Here is a 20,343-nt window from a genome sequence, read left to right as displayed (position 1 = left end):
TTTTAAAAATAAGTTTATGTTTAACTCTTAACATCATTATATATATATAACAATTTTTTTTTACAGAAAACGTGTTTCTTTACTTGTTATGTGAAATACATTTCATAAACTTATCTAACTATGATATTTAAAAAAATGAAATTCATAACCTTGAGATATAAGACGTCGGCTTATAGAATTTTACTAATAAGAAAAAAAAAACACTAGTTAGGAAATGTTTAATTAATTTAAATATAAAAATTGTTATTAATTATCAATTATCTATTTTTTTAGATATGTGGTGTAATTAGTTAGAGATACATAAGTAAATGTTAATAAAACAATATAGAGGAAATTATATTGCACACAACATTGATTATGATTTTACAAAATTAAGAAACTATTTTGACATCCATATTCAATTGTTTTGACATTTTGGCAGTGGAAAGTCTAAAGTATGAAGTAAAAAATAAAACAATTTAATTTATTGGAGTCAAATACTCTAAACTCAAAAATATAATTAAAAAAAAGCTTAAAATGAAAGAGAATCATTCAATTAATAACAATCTTTAAAAAATTAAAAATTAAGAGCAACACCTACTTAGATTTTGAAGTAAAAGTGTTGTGGTGAAGACAATGACAATGATAATGTCAAACCGAAGGAAGAAGTAGTACACAATAGTATTACACAATGATGACATGATAACGACGAAATATGAATGCATATGGATCATGGAAGGGGAACACCCTTCTTCTTGTCAAACTTTCCCTACAATTTCAAGGAGGTGGACATGTGGAAGGTTTTTCAAAGATGAGGAAGGTCAGTGATATTTTTATATCCAGCAGACTAATTGTTATGAAACAAAGATTTAGATTTGTTAGATTTATGGGTGTTCAGAACATGAGGGAGTTGGAGAAAAGTTGGACTCTATCTAGATTGAAAGCTGGAAAGTCAATGTTAATAGGCCTAAATATTACAAGACAACAAAGTCTAGAAAGGAATGAAATGATAAACTGAAAGTGAAGACAAAGCAGGAAGAAAAAGTGGGCAAAAAAGTGTGGAGGGCAACATATAAGAATCAATCTTACGCACAGGCTGTCAAGTATGGAAACAGAGCACACTCACGAAGCAGGGTAAGAGTAAATGCAATAAATGTGGAAGAAACACCCAAAGAGTGGCTCAAAGATTGCTACATTGGGAGAGTTTCTGATTTAAGCAAGGTAGAAGACTTGAATGAAAGCTTCATTTTGGGCGGCTACAATTTCATAAAGATCAAAATTTTGGGAGGTTTTCACGTGCTTTTAATGGGGGAAGACAAAAACAAGGTTAAAAAATGGTTCGAGAATTTGTTCAACACCATTGTTCCATGGGAAGATCAATTTGTAGTAGTAGATAAACTTGTTTGGGTATGATGTAGGGGTTTACCCCTGTAATTATGGAATAGAAAATGCTTCGAAAAAATTACAACTTTACTGGTTGAGGTGGACGAAGCTACTCTAGCTTTGGAGGAATTAAGAATACGCTATATTTAAAATCAGAGTCACTGTGAGTTATGAAGCAAAACTGACTTCGTACACGAGGATTAACGAAACGCTTTATCAAATTTCTCTGGTTGACGAGTGCACGGTCCCATAACATAATCTTTGTCACTGTTATTGGGATAGACAATCTGTAGATGCCGTTTTAGATTTTGAATCCCAAACGTCCTTTGCTTATGGGTTCTCAGGGGAAGCAAACATTGATGCATTGAGAAATATTATCAGGGAAGATGCCACGGTGGATATTAAGGGTTGTTCGTTAGGGTATAATCTTGGAGGTTCCCTGAGAGGAAAGGATCCGACGTCTTCATGGTGCTGTGATAAATTCCTAATTTCAGTAATATTTCATATTAAAATATAGGCAATTATGAGTATTAATTGTTGAATTACATATAAAATAATATCTAATTTATGAATTTGTACCTTTTTACATATTTTATGATCTTTATTTTGAATAAGAACATTTTATTCCCAAATTTTGGTGTTAATTTCAGGTTTTTAGGGAAGAACGAAGATGACTGGGCTAAAGAAGAATAATATAAGCTAAAAGGAGAAATTTGAAAGGCCTAGGAACGCACAAAATTACAAAAAGCCCAACTTAGTAGCAGAGCAACTCGCTCAAGCAAGCCCATTCTCGCTTGAGCGAGAATGCTCCAGTGGTAGCGTTAAAAATCGACGCCTTTCTCGCTTGAGCGAGAAAGCGCCAGAACCATTAAGCCATTTTATGTTTTAATCAACAAGCCCATTAGCGTGACACAAGAAGTCACCTAACCCTAGCAAATTAGGTTAAATAGGGGGCTTGAGGCTCGATCCTAGTGTGCAAGACTGAGAGGAAAACACCATTGAGTGACTTGTAACCCAATTGGGAGAATAAAATGTGTTAGAAGATGTGTGGATAATTCTATCCTGTGGATTTGTGAGTAATCTGTTCGATCTCTTATGTATTGAGGTGATATCTGAATATAATATTATGTTCTTGATTAATTATTGGTATTATTGTTTTGCTTCTAATTCTTGATCTAGAATCTTAAATCTGACGGGAAAGTATTTTTATGGTTCTGACCTAAACAATAATACTTAACATATTTGAGTGCTAGGAATAGACTTGAAATGTTAATTACTATCAACGTCTGATCTTGATACTAAGTTGTTTTTATAAATATGCGAGGAATCGATATTTAGGAGGCATCTTAAGAATTTTATATGCGAGGAATCGATATAAATAATTTTTATACGGGCATCAATATCAATTAAAGGACATAATAGTATCAGGCTAATCTAAATACAAAAGAGTGAGAAAGATGAAACTCAATCCCTATTTTCCCATTTGAAGCCAAAAATATTTGATTTGTTTTCTTGTTAATTTTGCCATCATAACAATTCTCAAACCAACTTTTATTATTCTATTTTATATTTAGCGAATATTCTACTAGAATATTCAACTATTCCTTGTGGGTTCGATATCTATTCTTAGGGACACATTATTACTTCTGACAATGCGATGCAATTTACGTAAAAGTCATCAAGTTTTTGGCGTCGTTGTCGGGAAAAGTTTGATTTTTGGAAGGGGAAAATATCCAGGTGAAGTTAGAGAATATTCCTTTTAAATGTATATTGGAGGAGGATAATGTTTATTTAATAGACTTGCAGAAGCATGGTTCTGATGACATATAACAACTACGATGGAACTATGGTTGGAAAGTGAGAACCAACGTTGACACCAATAGAGAGAAGCATCACGACATTGGTGGAGTATGATAACCAATAGCTAAACTAGAAAATTAGATGTTTTTTTTATCAGAAATAAAAAATAAATAAATAGGGACTACTTCAGGGGTGGTCCAACCCTTATACAGAAAAACAAGACATCAAACACCTAAAAACGCGTTTACCAACCCAACACACTGACACCCAGACCAACTCTAACTAGAATCAATGAAGCAGCCTCATACAAGCCAAAGGATTTAGAACCCAACTAGAATAAGGGAAATAAACAGAATTAGACTTTGCAACAATCCAAGACCACACCTTTACTTGCATCGAAGCAAACACTTCAAACACATCTTCCACACCTCTATTGAAGATGACCGAGTTCCTATGTTTCCAGATTTCGCTCACTATACCAACCCAAATTGCACTCCAGACATCATTAACTGACTCAGAAGCCTGACTCATCCTGAACTGTGAAAAGTTTGTCAAAGGGTCCTTGTGGATCACGAACGATACTCCAAGCCACTCGAAGCACAAACACCAGACACGCCAAGCAAACCTGCAAACCGAAAACAAGTGACAAGATGACTCTTCCTCCTCCCCACACAGACAGCACAAAGAATTTTCTACCACCACTCCGCGCCTTGTCAAATTAACCATAGAGGCAACCCTATTCTCCAACACCCTCCAAGCAGTGATCAAAGCCGAAGGCAAGGCTTTACACCTCCACAACTTACTATACACTGAAGAAGACTCCTCTCATTGAACCCTCCTTACGTGAACATAGGCTGAGTTTTCAACATAAGTTAGACATCCCCCAACCTTCCAAACCCAAACGTCCTCCTCTCCCACAAACGGCTTCACCTCTTGTAAATTCTAAACTCGCTGTTCCAACAAAGCCTTCTCCTAGTTGAAAAAAGATCTTCACCAGTCCAACTGCCAGACCCAAACATCATTAAGCTAATGTCCAAGCTCAACCACCTTTGCCTCTTTGGTCGAACTTAGAGAGTATAATCTCGAAAAAACTCTATTCAAAGCACCACAACTCAACCAACTATCCTCCCAGAAAGAGATATCCTTACCGTCACCCACTTTCCACTTAAACCCATCTTCAAAACTTCTTCCCCAACCCTTTGAATCCCAAACCTGCTTCAAATCTTTCCATCAGAGGGAGCCCTTACTAACCTTACCACCCTTTCTTAAACTTCTCCACCCACCGTATTTAGAAATAAGAATCTCTTTCCACAACCCCTCATTTATCCGTTCCCAGTCTCCAAATCCACTTTCCTAACAAAGCCAAGTTAAAATTCCTAATATCAACGATTCCAAGACCACCAACGTCCCGAGGCTCACACACCTTGTCCCAAGAAGTCCAAGCAATTTTCCTTCCTTCGGAGCCCCATCCCCAAAGAAAATTCCTTTGTATTCGAACCAACTTGTCTGCCACCACAGAGGGCATTTTAAACAATGACATAAAGAAAAGTGGGATAGAGAAGAGAACATACTTGATCAAACAAATCCCCCCTGCCATTGACAAGCACCTGCCTTTCCACCTAGACAGTTTACTCTGCATTTTCTCTACCACCTCGTTCCAACAAGCACCACACTTATGAAACCCACCTACCGGTAGTCCCAAGTACACAAAGGGAGTTGTCATTGTTGAACCATGTGGTGTTCAAGCTTTGAAGAATCCAAACCCTTTGAAGGATGTTGAAGCCTTAGTTGTGCTTGCTGTTGTTGTGCTGTTTTAGTTAGGATCTGGGGTAGTTTGAGTGTTGTAATCCACTCCTTGATTGAATCCAAAACATAGGCATTCTCAATCTTTTTGAAAGAAAAATGTTTTCAAACTAAGTTAAAAACAACCGATTGTTTTGTCGAAACAACCGATTCTTTATACTTAGATGTTTTTAGAAAAGATTGAAAACTGTTTTTCAAATGGTTGAACTGTTAGAACCAAAACAACCGATTGATTCGGGGAAACAACCGATTGTTTGTTTTGGTACCATAACAGAAAAACTATTTTATCTTTGACTGAGCTTTAAATGTTTTAAATGATTACGCTTTAGTCTTTAAATGCTTTGACCAATCCTTAAATGCAATAAATAGTTTGTTAAGATTTGATAACAAACAACATCTTTGATATATTCAGAAAAACATATTTGTGTTTTGTGAATGAAAGAATATAGATTTTGAGTTTTTCAAAGAGTTGAGATTGCTTAGAGATTGAGATTGATCAAAGTGTGTGGAATAGGATTTCGGCTTGTATTGATTTCAGATTATCTTCTGTAACAAGTGTAATCCTTGTACTCTGTTGAACAAGTTTCGTTTGTGTGTTTGCTGAGATTTGCTGTGTCTTCTTGAGGGGATCAAGATCACCAATCTTAGTGTTGGTGTGTTGGCCAAGAAGAGTGTGTCTTGAGGGGATCAATGTCACTTTCTTGGTTGTGGTGTAAGTGATCTAGGTGTGATTGCTTACTGGAATTCCTCAGAGGTTTCTGAGAAGATTGGATGTAGCTCTGGGTTTGGAGTGAACCAGTATAAACATCTGTGTGCATTCTCTCTATCCTTAATCTCTTTAATTTCAGTTTGATATTTGTTTACTGGTATAAACAACCGATTGTTTTTGTAAAACAACCGATTGTTTTTGTAAAACAACCGATTGTTTTTCTGGTACTGCAGTTTTTGCTTGCTGTTTTGGCAAACTGGATTCCTTATCAATTGTTTCTTGAGATAATTTCATTCTTGACTCAAAAGTTTGTGAAAACTCTCTTTAAAGAATTCACCTCCCCTTTAGTTTAAAGCCATCCATTCTAACAATTGGCATCAAGAGCTTGGTTCTTGAAAGTTATTCAAGTTGATCCTAAAACTGTTTTTAAATGGCTGATAGACTACCTTTTGGGGAAGGTGCTTCAATCAACAAACCACCTCTGTTTTGTGGTTTGAACTACCAATTTTGGAAAGTAAAAGTGAAAATATTTATGGAATCACTTGACAAAGGAATTTGGGATGCAATTGAAAATGGTCCTTTTGTCCCAAAGTTTGAAAAAGATGGATCTTTCATTGAAAAGCCATGGTCTCAATGGGCTGATTCAGAAAGCAAGAAGGCCAAATTCGATTGCATTGCCAAAAATATAATAACCTCTGCTTTAAATTCTGATGAGTTTTTCAGGGTCTCTCAATGCAAATCATCAAAAGAGATGTGGGACACCTTGGAAGTTACTCATGAAGGAACAAATGAGGTGAAGAGAGCTAGAAAGCATGCTCTAATCCAAGAGTATGAGATGTTTAGAATGCTTAAAGGAGAAACAATTGCTGAGGTGCAGAAAAGATTCACGCACATCATCAATCACCTTATGAGTCTTGACAAGACCTTTGATAAAGAAGAGCTGAACATCAAGATCTTGAAATGTCTTGATAGAGCATGGCAACCAAAGGTAACTGCTATTTCCGAATCTAAAGATCTAACATCATTAAGTGTTGCTTCTTTGTTTGGAAAGCTTATGGAACATGAGTTAGAGATGAATAGACTCAATGTTCAAGAGAGTGAAGATAAGCACACAAGGAGCATAGCCTTAAAAGCATCCAAGCACAAAGGGAAACAAGATTCCAGTGATGATAGTGATGAAGAAAACCTTAGCTTGCTGTCAAGAAAGTTCAGCAAATTCTTGAAAAGAAACCGCAACAAGGACAACAACAAAGATAGGTATGGAAACAAGAAATCCAATGATTTTAATTCCAATAACTATACTTGTTTTGGTTGTGGTGAACAAGGTCATATAAAGGCAGATTGTCCAAAAAAGAGCAAGGAGAAAAAGCCTAGTTACAAGGAAAAGAAAGGCAAGACAAAGAGAGCCTACATAGCTTGGGATGAAAATGAAGTATCATCATCAAGCTCTTCATCAAGTGAAGATGAGAAAGCAAACATCTGCTTGATTGCTGAAGATGATGATGAATCTTGCAGCTCAAGTGAGGTAAGTTCATGTGCTTCCTTGAATGAACAAAATTACAGTGAATTACTTGAAGCTTTTCAAGAAACTCATGATGAAGCTAATCGATTGGTTCTTTCAAACAACCGATTGAAAGAACTTAACAGCTGGCTGGAAAAGAGAGTGAAATCACTTGAAGATGAGATTGAAAAATCTAAAAATGATTTCAAGAATCTGGAAAATCACTTCAAAAATTTTTCTTGCAAGTGTGACACTCTCATTTGCGAAAATTGTGAAAATCTTGAGAAAAAGGTTCATTATCTTGTTGAAACTGTGGACAAGCTTTCAAAGGGGAAATCTAACTTTGAGAATGTCTTGGCATCTCAAAGCTGTGTTTTTGGAAAGGGTGGTTTAGGTTTCAATCCACAGAATCAACAAGATAAGTTTTCAAATTTTTTTTCAAGAAAGCCAGTAAAACAACCGATTGTTAAATCGAAACAACCGGTTGTTACATGCTTTTATTGCATGAAAAAGGGCCATTCGGTTAGATTCTGCAAAATAAGAAAATTCTCTATTCCTAGAGGCTACATGAAATGAATTCCTAAAGGATGTGAGGTTCCAAATGAGAAAAAGAAATCAATTGGACCCACATTTGTGAAGGGACCAAATCTTGTTGCTTGAACTCATGCTTGTGCAGGAATTCTAAAGAAGTGTGAAGGACTAAGTCATGTGATCAAGCTTTTGGAAGAAAAAGACCATCATTGAAGCTTAATCAATGCTCTGCATCTGTCCAAAGGCCCTCAACAGTGAAAAGAGGCTTCTTGATCATAAAGCACATGGCTCATTGAAGAAATAACATAAAGGATAAGACCTTCCTTTCTTTGTTCTTAATTTCTGTTTTAAAGTTCTTTCACATGGTTAAATATCTTTTTAATATGCTTAACTTCATATGCTTTGAACTCTTTCTGCTCATGGTTAAAATTCAAAATCAGTTTTAACTGCTGCAGAAAAACAATCGATTATTTCTTCGAAACAACCGATTGTTTTGAGTCTGATAGCACTGTGAAGAAATCAATTTAATTTCTATTTTGAATTTCTATCCGTTGCAGATCTTTTTAAAGAGAGAATCCTTGGTCAAAGAACCTGTGTTGAAAGCTGATCACGTTCAGAGAGAAGTTACAACAGTCATAAAGGAATATATTCCAAAATCTTGGAAATTCAAGAGCCTTAATGACTAGTCAAAGATCACATGTGAAAACCATGTGATTTTCAGCTTTTTCTGACGTTTTCTATGCAGGGCAGGGTCAAGTCCTCTCTCTCTGAAAATCTGGTACCCACAAATATCATTGAATGATTTGATTCTATTACTGCTATAAAATCTGTTGCAGCTGATCTCTTCCTCAAGAACAACCAATTGCAACATCTCTTGCAACATCTCTTGCAAAATCAGTGAAGTAAGCTTTTCTCTGTTTTCTTCTCTACCATCATGGAATCAACTCCTCCCACCTCAAAGAGAGTCAAAACCAGAGGTGTAAGGTCTGGAGGAAGGCTAGAAGGTTGGTTTTCTGGAGACAATGATCTTATTGAGAAGTATAGGTATGAAACAAGTACCAAAGTGATAAACAACCCCAAGGTTGTCTGCTTTGATTGGCTGAAAAGTCAAAATCTGGATAATGTAAGGAGGCTACTCAAAGATCAATCTCTTAGAAAGTTCCTGGAGATGAAGGGAAACATCTACCCAGATTTGATAAGGGTGTTCTACACAAATCTAAAGTTTGAGGGAAACAATCTAGTTTCTCATGTAAAAGGTGTAGACATGGAGATAACCCATGAGGTATGGGCTGCTGTTGTTGGTATCAAGTTCTCTGGCCTTAGAATCAACAAGGGAAACCTTGGAGTAGTGGAGGATTTCAACAAAATCCAATACTACAAGAGTTGCTTGAAGAATCAACATGCTCAAGTTAGAACATGCTCGGTTGGAGGTCTAAAACTTGATGAAAGGTTGCTAGCCCTCATTGTGACTTGGATTCTAACTCCAAGGGGGAGCAATCACTCTGTTCTTACTGAGGAGGATCTGGTGTACATCTTATGCATCATGAAGAAGATCAAAATCAATTGGATCCACATCATCAAAGAGCACATGCAAAAGGCTATGAGGTTAAGTGACTATCACTATCCATATGCTGTTTTGGTATCTAAATTTCTACTCTATTTTGAAGTGAACCTTGAAGATGAAACATCTGAGTTGGTTAAGTCAATTCAAGAGTTAAACAATGGATCACTCAGCAAAATGGGTTTTACCAAAGTATGTGGCAAATGGATTAGCAAAGATGGTGACCTTGGTGCCTCATCTAGTGCTGCTACTGATCTTGAACAAGATAAACCTGCTGATATGGATGTTCAACATGAAGATCCACCTGAAGATTATCAAGATGCTAGACCAAGTGTTGGTGCTGGAAATCAAGAAGAAAGGATGCAAACCATGTCTCCTTTTGAGAGACTCATGGTAAATAGACTTGATAGCTTTGTGGAGAATCAAAGGAATCTCCATGATCTCTGTGTCAGCAATTTCCAGAGGATTGATAACAGGTTTGACAGCATGGATGCACGTTTCATGACTCTAGATGAACAGATCGAGGCTGTACAGAACCAAATCTTTGATCTTCAATATGCTGATGATGATGAATGAAGAAAAACAACTGGTTGATGTATCGAAACAACCGATTGTTTTTTATGGTTGTATCAATTTCTCTTTTTGCTGCTTTTGCTGTTTAATTCTGATGTATTCCAAACAATTATCTTGTTTTATCTCTTCTCTTTGTCTATTTGTGAAGACAAATAGGGGGAGATATATGCTGTATGTTGTGTTTAATTTCTATTTTTAATTGTTTTTCTGCAAAACAGTTTGGATGAGTGAAACCTTATAGGTTTTTTCTCTTATATTTGTTTGTTGAATATTATGATATTATGCTCTGTATTTCTATACTTGTTTCTATGCTAACCAAATATTAGAAGTCCTATGCTTTGTTTAAAACTGTGCTTTGCAGGAACTCCTTCAGATTCAATCAGGTACAACACAAGCATCAGGGATTTGTCTTCATCAAATAGGGGGAGATTGTTGAACCATGTGGTGTTCAAGCTTTGAAGAATCCAAACCCTTTGAAGGATGTTGAAGCCTTAGTTGTGCTTGCTGTTGTTGTGCTGTTTTAGTTAGGATCTGGGGTAGTTTGAGTGTTGTAATCCACTCCTTGATTGAATCCAAAGCATAGGCATTCTCAATCTTTTTGAAAGAAAAATGTTTTTCAAACTAAGTTAAAAACAACCGATTGTTTTGTCGAAACAACCAATTGTTTATACTTAGATGTTTGTAGAAAAGATTGAAAACTGTTTTTCAAATGGTTGAACTGTTAAAACCAAAACAACTGATTGATTCGAGGAAACAACCGATTGTTTGTTTTGGTACCATAACAGAAAAACCGTTTTATCTTTGACTGAGCTTTAAATGTTTTAATTGATTACGGTTCAGTCTTTAAATGTTTTGACCAATCCTTAAATGCAATAAATAGTTTGTTAAGATTTGATAACAAACAACATCTTTGATATATTCAGAAAAACATATTTGTGTTTTGTGAATAAAAGAATATAGATTTTGAGTTTTTCAAAGAGTTGAAATTGCTTAGAGATTGAGATTGATCAAAGTGTGTGGAATAGGATTTCGGCTTGTATTGATTTCAGATTATCTTCTGTAACAAGTGTAATCCTTGTACTCTGTTGAACAAGTTTCGTTTGTGTGTTTGCTGAGATATGTTGTGTGTTCTTGAGGGGATCAAGATCACCAATCTTAGTGTTGGTGTGTTGGCCAAGAAGAGTGTGTGTCTTGAGGGGATCAAGGTCACTTTCTTAGTTGTGGTGTAAGTGATCTAGGTGTGATTGCTTACTGGAATTCCTCAGAGGTTTCTGAGAAGACTGGATGTAACTCTGGGTTTGGAGTGAACCAGTATAAACATCTGTGTGCATTCTCTCTATCCTTAATCTCTTTAATTTCAGTTTGATATTTGTTTACTGGTATAAACAACCGATTGTTTTTGTAAAACAACCGATTGTTTTTCTGGTACTGCTATTTTTGCTTGCTATTTTGGCAAACTGGATTCCTTATCAATTGTTTCTTGAGATAATTTCATTCTTGACTCAAAAGTTTTTGAAAACCCTCTTTAAACAATTCACCCCCCTCTAGTTTAAAGCCATCCATTCTAACAGTCATCACATTACAATTAAGCATAGTCGCGAACTGCTGGATCGAACTTTGATCCAACCCCTGCCCGCCCAATCTGCTTTTTAAAAAATTCACCTTAAGCCCAAAAGCAAGTTCAAAACACAACAAGATCACCTTGATATTAAAGATACTTTTAGAGTTAGCTTCGCAAAAGAATAAAGTATCATCAGCATATTGCAACATGTTCACCTTCACTCTATCTCTCCCAACTCCTAGACTATCAATCAAATTCTTCTCTTCTGCCATCCTAGAGACTCCAGCCAACCCTTCTGCAACTAAAAGAAAGAGAAACGGAGCTAGCGGATCGCCTTGGCGTAGTCCCCTCCCAGGGATAAACTCCCTAGTTGGACTACCGTTAACAAGCACATAAACTAAAGCGGATTTTAAGCAACACTTTATCCACCGGATCCATCTATCGCAGAAACCCAACCTTTCTAGCATATAATAAATAAAATCACAGCTTACCGAGTTGTACGCCTTCTCATAATCGACTTTGAAGAACACACAACTTTTCCTCTTTCTTTTATATTCCTCCAGCACCTCATTAGCTACTAGTAAACTTTCCAACAGACCCCTACCTTCAAGAAAAGCCGACTGTCTCATATCAACAACTTTACTAATTACCTTTTCCAAACATAGAGACAACGCTTTTGAGATAATTTTATACAAACAACCAACTAACGAAATAGGTCTGAACTCACCGAGTTGCATATGATTTTCTACTTTCGGGACAAGACAGAGGAAAGAAGCATTTGAGCCTCTAGGCTAATGACTTTTTTCCGCAAAATCCTTCACAACTGACACCATATCCAACTTTATAAAATCCCAACAAAACTTTAAGAAACCAAAATTAAATCCATCAGTACCAGGACTTTTTGAACTTTCACAATTCCAAACCGCAACCTTTATTTCTTCTTCAGAGAAGTCACGAACCAACATCTCGTTATCAACTTCCGAGATAGAATTGAACCTTACATTATCCAACCTAATCGCACAAGTTTCGTTCCTGGCAAACCTATCTTCAAAATAATCCCTGACCTTGTCCTTGATCACAACCTTATCCTCGCACCACCTTCCATCAACAAACAATCCATGCAGCTCGTTCCTTGTCCTTCTCCACTTTACTGACGAGTGAAAAAAATTTGTATTAAGGTCCCCTTGTTTCAACCACTTTTGTCTTGCTTTTTGAAAGATGACCGCCTCTTGCTTAAACATAATTGTAGTAAGTTCAACAGGGAGCAACCTTCTCTCCTCCCTTTCAGACTCTTCTAACCCCCTATTGTCATCCAGTGTATCTAACTTATTAATCCTTTTTCGCAACTCTTCACTAGCAAAATTAACGTCCCCGAAAACTTCTTTGTTCCAAACTTTTAGGTCAGCTTTAAGCTTTTTCAATTTTTCTTTGAAGATATAAATCCCACTTCCTTGAACATTGTAGCTAGCCCACTTCCTTGAACATTGTAGCTAGCCCACTTTAAACTCACAAAGTCTTTAAATTTACTGTCTTTTTGCCATACACCCAAACTCCTGAAAGGTCTTGGTCCCCAATCAACAAACACATCCTTAAGGACAACTGCACAATGGTCAAAAATAGATTTGTTAAGGACAAACTGTTTGCAACGAGGCCAGGCTTCGAGCCATTCCTTTGATACAAGAACCCTGTCAATCATACTCTTTACCAATCCGTTGGGTTTATACCAAGTAAACTTCCTGCCTACCAACGGGATGTCAACCAAATCTGATTTTTCAATAAACTCGTTAAAACCTTTTATTTCTCTAGAATAATCTGACACCGAGATCATACTCTTCCTCTCTTATTGCCGTCTAATAAAGTTAAAGTCTCCAATAACGCACCAGGCCTTTGAATGTTGATTCAACCTGTAACTATTAATCTCTTCCCAAACCTCTTTCTTCTCCCGTAAGGAACCCAAGCAGTATACATTTACTATTGTAACTTGTAACCCATTGCCAATCTTCCAACAACCCTCAATAATAGAGAAGTTCCTTCCATTAAAGACATTAGACACCTGAAATGACTTATTATTCCAGATTGTAAGGACCCCGCCAACACTATTATTCGCTTTGTTTTCGAACCAATCGATTTCATTATTCCCCCAAATAAGACAAACTTTCTCCCTACTAACCTCAACACATTTGTCTCTTGTAACAACACCATATCCGCCCTTTCCTTACTAATTAAGTCACTTAAATACTTTCTTTTCATGGTGCCTCCCAACCCTCTAACATTCAGATTAATTATTCTCATCAACAAACGTTCTTATCTCCTCCCTTGACTTCCTCACCTTGCTATCAACCCGAAACGTCAATGCTTGTAAACTACTAATAACCATGTCCTCTTGACCAGGGTGAAAATACCCTGCTTCTTTACCAACATTCCAGACATTAGAAGCTTCGTTCTTGCCATTTTTCCTCCAAAAAATTCTATTGCAGTTTTCAATTGCACTATCCGACGCGATAAGAGAATCATCCCTCACAAACGGTTGTTTAACCAAAAAAACTGTCTGATTTACCCTTATATCCACCAAATTACTGACATCGAAAGGGACATATGGAAAAACCGGCTTAACCACCTCTAATTCCGGATCCTTCCGCAAGGCCAGGGGTTGCGAACAGCTGATTGCATTCGCCTCCGAACAGCTGTTCTTTTCCACATCCTCCCAATCCTCCACATTTACTTGTTACTTAGCTTCCCCCCTCAAAACCCCTGCAACACCGTCCTGCTTCTCAAGGTTCGCGCACACTTCGTCACCCAGAGTGACATCAACCGCCGATAGACCAGTGAACACTCTTCCATAGGTTCGATAAGGTCCAATTTTAATACCCTTATCATCTTTCTTCACACCAGAATGTTCTCTCTCACTCAAAACAAAAGTAGACCCATATGAATTTCTCCCCCACCTCGAGCAGCCCACGTGGCCCAAAAGAATTCCAGAACACGAAAAATCTTCTTTCACCTCTTGCCATGTGTTTGGCACACACATATCTACCATTAAATGTTTTTCTTTAATGCTAGGTAGTTGAGGTATTAACTCCTCATTAGAATCTAAATAATTGGTAGTTAAAACTTTCGTAGCTAATTAAATACTAATTTAGAAATTATTTAACAATAATAAAAACTAATTTAGTAATAATTTTTTTTTATAGTCTATAAAATAATTTCTAATTTAGTCACTATAACAACTAATTTTTTTGTCTCTAAAATTGGTTTCTATTTTATGATCTTTTTGTAATTTATATTAATTAAATATATAATTTATTGGTAATATTTAGGTAAATTTAAATATAATAATTTTTCTTTATTAATGTTAATAATTTTTTTGATATTATTGACGAAATATTTTAGTATTTTTTAATGTTGTTAACAAATTTTTATATAAACATAATTCTTCTTCTCCAACATTCCTCATGGGGTTGGTGAAAAGGACATGGTTAAGGTTTTTCAAAAATGGGCAAGGGTGAAGGACGTTTTTATCTCAAGAAGACTCAACAAATGGAGGAGGAGGTTCTGTTTTGTGAGTTTCTTTGGTGTAAGAGATGAAGGGCGCCTGGAGAGAGAGCTAGACCAGATTTATATTGGAAGTATGAAGCTGTACGTGAACATTCCGAAATATAGGAGATACCAGTATGGTCCAAAACAGGAGGAACAGAGGGCGTTGAGGGAGCTGTTAAGAGAAAGTCAGAAGATAGAAAGGAAGCGCTATACGAAGGAAGATGAGATTGTTAGGAAATATGGAGGTAAGGAGATTTGGGTGGAGAAGAGTAGGAATAGATCCTACACCGAAGCTGTTACAGGTGAATCCCAAGATTTTTGGAAGGGCTTGGCTTTTAAAACACAACAACTTTCTCTACCTTGGATGGAAAGAAGCGTTGTAGGGACCCTCGGTGATGGAATGGACTTTGGCAAGTTGGGAGAGGAGCTTGTGAAGGGAGGGATGACAATGGTAAGGGCGAGATTCTTGGGTGACAACCTTGTTCTGATCACCCCAAGAGAGGGGGAGGCTATGGAGGTCATTATGAAGAATAATAAAGAGTGGTTTGACTCTGTGTTTACTGGTGTTAAACCTTGGTCGGTAAACAGTGGTGCAAGCCACAAATCTGTCTGGGTGAAATGCTATGGGTTGCCATTACCATTTTGGAATAGGGATTGTTTCTCCAAAGTGGTTGGAGAGATTTCCGCGGCGACCAAGTTGGTTTCCATCGACAACTATACGTTAACCTGGGAGGTCCTGGAATACGCAAGGTTGAAAGTCCGCGTTCAGAATTTTGGTAGTGTCAGGATGGCGAGAAGAGTGCGGACTAATAAACATGTGTGCAGTATTTTCATTGAAGAGGAGGCCATTGGCTACGAAGGACGAGGGTGCAATGACAATCTTTATGTTGACGATTCCACTGATAGTGTGTCCTCCTCGGAAACCTACGTAGAAGATACAGATTTCTCTGAGAAGAATGGTGAGGAGAAGGGCAGGTGTAGGGTCGGGGATGAATGCTGGCCAGACGGGGGGGAAGGCGGGAGAAAGGACGGGGGTGACGGTGAACAGTACATGCCAAAGTCAAATATCCGCTTCGAGGGCTCTACCTCAAAAAGCAAAGGCTGTCAGGCCAAAGGTGATTCTTCTTCCACGAATGAAGAAAGATTGGGTCAGAAGGCAAATGTATGTGTCAGTCTACCTGCCCTAGACTATGATAGGGCTCGCTATAGCAATCCTAATCTAGCTGACTTGGCTAAAGTGGTGGTTGACATAGAGTGTTTGAGTAACCAAAAGGTCATTTATGAGGCTTTGGGCCGTGTCTGTAAGAGCGAGGCCCAGTTGCAAGGCGGTGGGCCCCATGGCTCAACCCAAAAGAACGAAGGATATGAGGGGTTAGTGATCCAGTCAACAATAGAGGGTCTTGAGACAGGGGAATCACATAGTGACGGTGGTAAAACGATACGAAGGTAGTTAGAGGGATCGGAAGTGAGTGATAGTATAGAAGCATGGCAGGCACATAGCGAAAGCTTAGGATCTAAAATTGCAAATGAAACACAATACGGTGTGAGTAGGGAGGAAGGTGGGCAGCAAAAATACATCGTGTTGTGTTAGATATTATTAGATATAATTAGATATTATTTGATATTATGAGATATTATAGATATTGTTAGATATTTCATATTTGTGTAATGGGCTTAGCCCATATGTTTCTTTTTCCTATATAAACATAACCCTATGTGTTCAATATACACAAGGGATTTACCATATTCTTTCTTTTCCTTTAATATGGTATCAGAGCATAAGGTTAGGGTTTAGTGTTTAGGGTTCAATTTTTATTGGTGAACCCACTATTCACTGGAATATTCCAGCCACCACCCCACTGTCTCGCCGGACCTTCGCCGGAGCCGCTGCCGGACCCTCGCCGAAATCTCGCCGGAGTCGTCGTCGGAGCCTCCGCTGGAGACGTTGTCGGAATCGCTGTCGGAGCCTTCATCTTTGTTGCTCCCGCCAATTAACCGGTGACTGGATTTGTCCTTATCTTCTATGGCTTCTTCCGCTTCCGCTGCCACTATGGCTTCTTCCGCTGCGGCTACCACTGTGGCTTCTTCTGCAGTCATTATGCCGGATTCATCTATTTATACTAATTACGTCAATGTTCATCTTTCCATTGAAAAATTGGATGGAACCAATTATGACACTTGGGCATCAAATATTAAATTATGGCTTAAGAGTCAAGGTTATGTTGATCATCTTACTCATCCTAACTTGTTGAAAATGAGGTTGTCCGTTGGTCGAAAATTGATGCTCAATTATGCATTGCTATCAAATCAACCATTCACTCATCTTTAAAACAAATTTTTCGTACCTATGAGACATGTTCAGAAGTTTGGGAACAAGCAAAATTATTATACACCAATGATACTCAACGTCTTTATGGTGTGTGTCAAAATCTTCTCACAATTGTTGCTCCCAAACGTCTTGATGGTACAATGGCAGAATATCTAGGTAAACTTCATGCTCTTCTTCATGATTTTAATGAGTTATTACCTCCTGCCTCTACTCCTTCTCAAGAACTAGAACAAAGATCCAAGTTCTTCATGTTATTGGGTTTACATGGTCTTCCTGATGATTATTCTCACGTTCGTGATCAAATTTTGGGATCTCCTATTGTGCCCAATTTTACTTCCACTTGTTCTACCCTTTTGCGCATGCCAGGTAAACACACCGCTGATATAACGTCTCATGTTGATGACTCTTCTGCTTTAGTGTCTCAGCATAATGATCGTACTCGCCCTCACAAGCCGGGCAAAGGGCGTCACAAGTGTGACCATTGTGGCAAACTTGGCCACAAAATTGACAGATGTTATGCCTTACATGGTCGTCCTCCTAGATCTGTTGCGGTTGCTCAAATTGCCCCTGTGCAACCTTCTACCATGGACCATACTTCAATTGATACCCCAGGCCAGCCTGCTATTTTCAATGAATTTCTTAAATGGTATGAGGATCGTCAGAACCCTAGTTCCACGGCTTTTGTTGCACATTCAGGTACATCTTTTGTTGGCCTCACTCACTCCACTTCCCATGGCCCTTGGGTTCTAGATTCAGGTGCCACTGATCACATTACTGGTAATAAATCTTTTTCTCTTCCCTATCTACTACGGGTTATTTAACCTTCAGTTACCATGACCAATGGATATAGGGTACCATCACATGGTGTTGGTACTATTAATCTTTTTTCATCTTTATCTATTGATAATGTTCTTTATGTCCCTGGGTCTCCATTTAACTTATTATCCATTAGTCGTCTCACTCGTTCCCTTGACTGTGTTATTTCTTTTACCAAAGATTTTGTTACTTTACAGGACCGGAGTTCGGGACGGATGATTGGCACCGGATGTGAGTCTCATGGACTTTATCAACTACAGATCTCTGCACATGTTGGCGCAATTATGGATTCTCCATCTCTCATTCATGCTCGGTTTTCTATATTTCAAATATTTATTGATGATTATTCAAGATGTACTTGGGCATTTTTAATGAAAAACCATTCTGAGTTGTTTTCTATATTTCAAATATTTTACAATGAAATTAAAAATCAATTTGGAATTTCCATCCGAATTTTGCGCAATGATAATGGACGTGAGTATCTTTCTCATTCTTTTAAAAATTTTATGGCTTCTCATGGTATTCTTCATCAAACTTCATGTGCTTATACACCTCAACAAAATGGGGTAGCTGAGCGCAAGAATAGACATCTTGTTGAAACAACTCGTACTATTTTAATCCATGGTGATGTTCCTCAGCGTTTTTGGGGTGATGCCCGTGCATGTTATCTCATTAATCGCATGCCATCTTCAATTTTAGATAACAAAATTCCTCATTCTATTTTATTTCCACATGACCCTCTCCACTCTTTACCTCCCAAAGTTTTTGGGTCCACATGTTTTGTTCATAATTTTAGTCCCGGTCTTGATAAATTATCTCCTAAGTCACACAAATGTGTCTTTTTAGGGTTCACTAGATCACAAAAAGGATATAAATGTTTCTCACCGTCTTTAAACCATTATTTTATTTCAGCAGATGTCACCTTCAGTGAATCTTCCCTTTACTTTAAGTCTTGTCTTTCTCCTTCAATTTCTTCATCTAATCAAGTTAATATTCCTCTTGTTGTGCCTAGTGCACCTAACAATTCACCACCGCCGCCAACTCTTTAGGTGTATAGTCGTCGTCAACCGTCTCATCGTCCATCAACAAACTCTATTCTGGTGCCAACACCTCATCCCCCTCCGGCTCCTATAGTTGAACCTCCGACTGTTGAACCTGATCTTCCTATTGCTATCCGTAAAGGTATACGTTCTACTCGTAATCCCTCTCCACATTATACTGCTTTGAGTTACCATAGACTATCTCAACCGTTTTATACCTACCTTTTGTCTATTTCTTCTGTATCCATTCCAAAATCTGTAGGTGATGCTTTAGCTCATCCTGGTTGGCGTCAGGCCATGCTTGATGAAATGAATGCGCTTCAGAATAATGGAACTTGGGAACTTGTTCCTTTACCATCTAGGAAATCTGTTGTTGGTTGCAGGTGGATTTTTGCTATCAAAGTTGGTCCTGATGGTACTATTGATCGTCTCAAAGCTCGTCTTGTGGCTAAGGGTTATACCAAAATTTTTGGTTTAGACTATGGTGATACTTTTTCTCCAGTAGCAAAGATGGACTCTGTTTGCTTATTCATAGTTATGGTTGCTCTTCAATAATGGCCTCTTTATCAACTGGATGTTAAAAATGCTTTTCTTAATGGGGATTTGCAGGAAGAAATTTATATGGAGCAACCTCCCAGTTTTGTTGCTCAGGGGGAGTCTTCTGGATTGGTATGTCGTCTTCGCAAATCCTTATATGGCCTCAAGCAGTCTCCTAGGGCTTGGTTTGGAAAATTTAGCAATGTTGTTCAACAATTTGGTATGACTCGCAGTGAAGGAGATCATTCAGTTTTTTATCGTCACTCGAGTGCTAGGTGTATCTATCTTGTAGTATATGTTGATGACATTGTTCTTACAGGCAGTGATCACCATGGCATCTCACAAGTAAAACAACACCTTTGTCAACACTTTCAGACCAAAGATCTTGGCAAACTCAGATATTTCTTGGGGATTGAGGTAGCACAATCCAATACTGGTATTGTTATCTCTCAAAGAAAATACGCATTAGATATTTTGGAGGAAATTGGGTTGATGAATTCGAAATCTGTTGATACTCCCATGGATCCCAACGTCAAGCTTCTACCCAATCAGGGGGAGCCTCTTTCAGATCCTGAGAAGTACAGGAGATTAGTTGGAAGATTGAACTATCTCACTGTTACTCGTCCTGATATTTCCTTTGCAGTCAGTGTGGTGAGTCAATTTCTTAATTCTCCATGTGAAGA

The 20,343-nt window shown here is 37.7% G+C and overlaps 1 protein-coding gene across 1 annotated transcript; it reads left to right on the top strand.

Annotated features, from left to right (window-relative positions):
• The first annotated feature begins 14,255 nt into the window (after positions 1-14,255).
• LOC137819625 (uncharacterized) lies at positions 14,256-18,399 on the top strand. Its single transcript, XM_068623528.1, has 2 exons — positions 14,256-18,044; positions 18,281-18,399. The coding sequence occupies exon 1, from the start codon at positions 14,874-14,876 to the stop codon at positions 16,386-16,388; it is 1,515 nt and encodes a 504-aa protein (XP_068479629.1). The 5' UTR covers positions 14,256-14,873; the 3' UTR covers positions 16,389-18,044; positions 18,281-18,399.
• The last annotated feature ends 1,944 nt before the right edge of the window (positions 18,400-20,343 follow it).

The sequence above is a fragment of the Phaseolus vulgaris genome, chromosome 10 (genome assembly GCF_000499845.2).
Source record: "Phaseolus vulgaris cultivar G19833 chromosome 10, P. vulgaris v2.0, whole genome shotgun sequence".
Classification (NCBI taxonomy): domain Eukaryota; kingdom Viridiplantae; phylum Streptophyta; class Magnoliopsida; order Fabales; family Fabaceae; genus Phaseolus; species Phaseolus vulgaris.
Note: the sequence above shows the minus strand (reverse complement) of the source record. Positions and strands in the feature narration are given on the sequence as shown.

What these genes read in the sequence shown, in the direction of transcription:
- LOC137819625 (XM_068623528.1), top strand. Translation starts at nt 14,874, where the DNA reads ATGGTTAAGGTTTTTCAAAAATGGGCAAGGGTGAAGGACGTTTTTATC.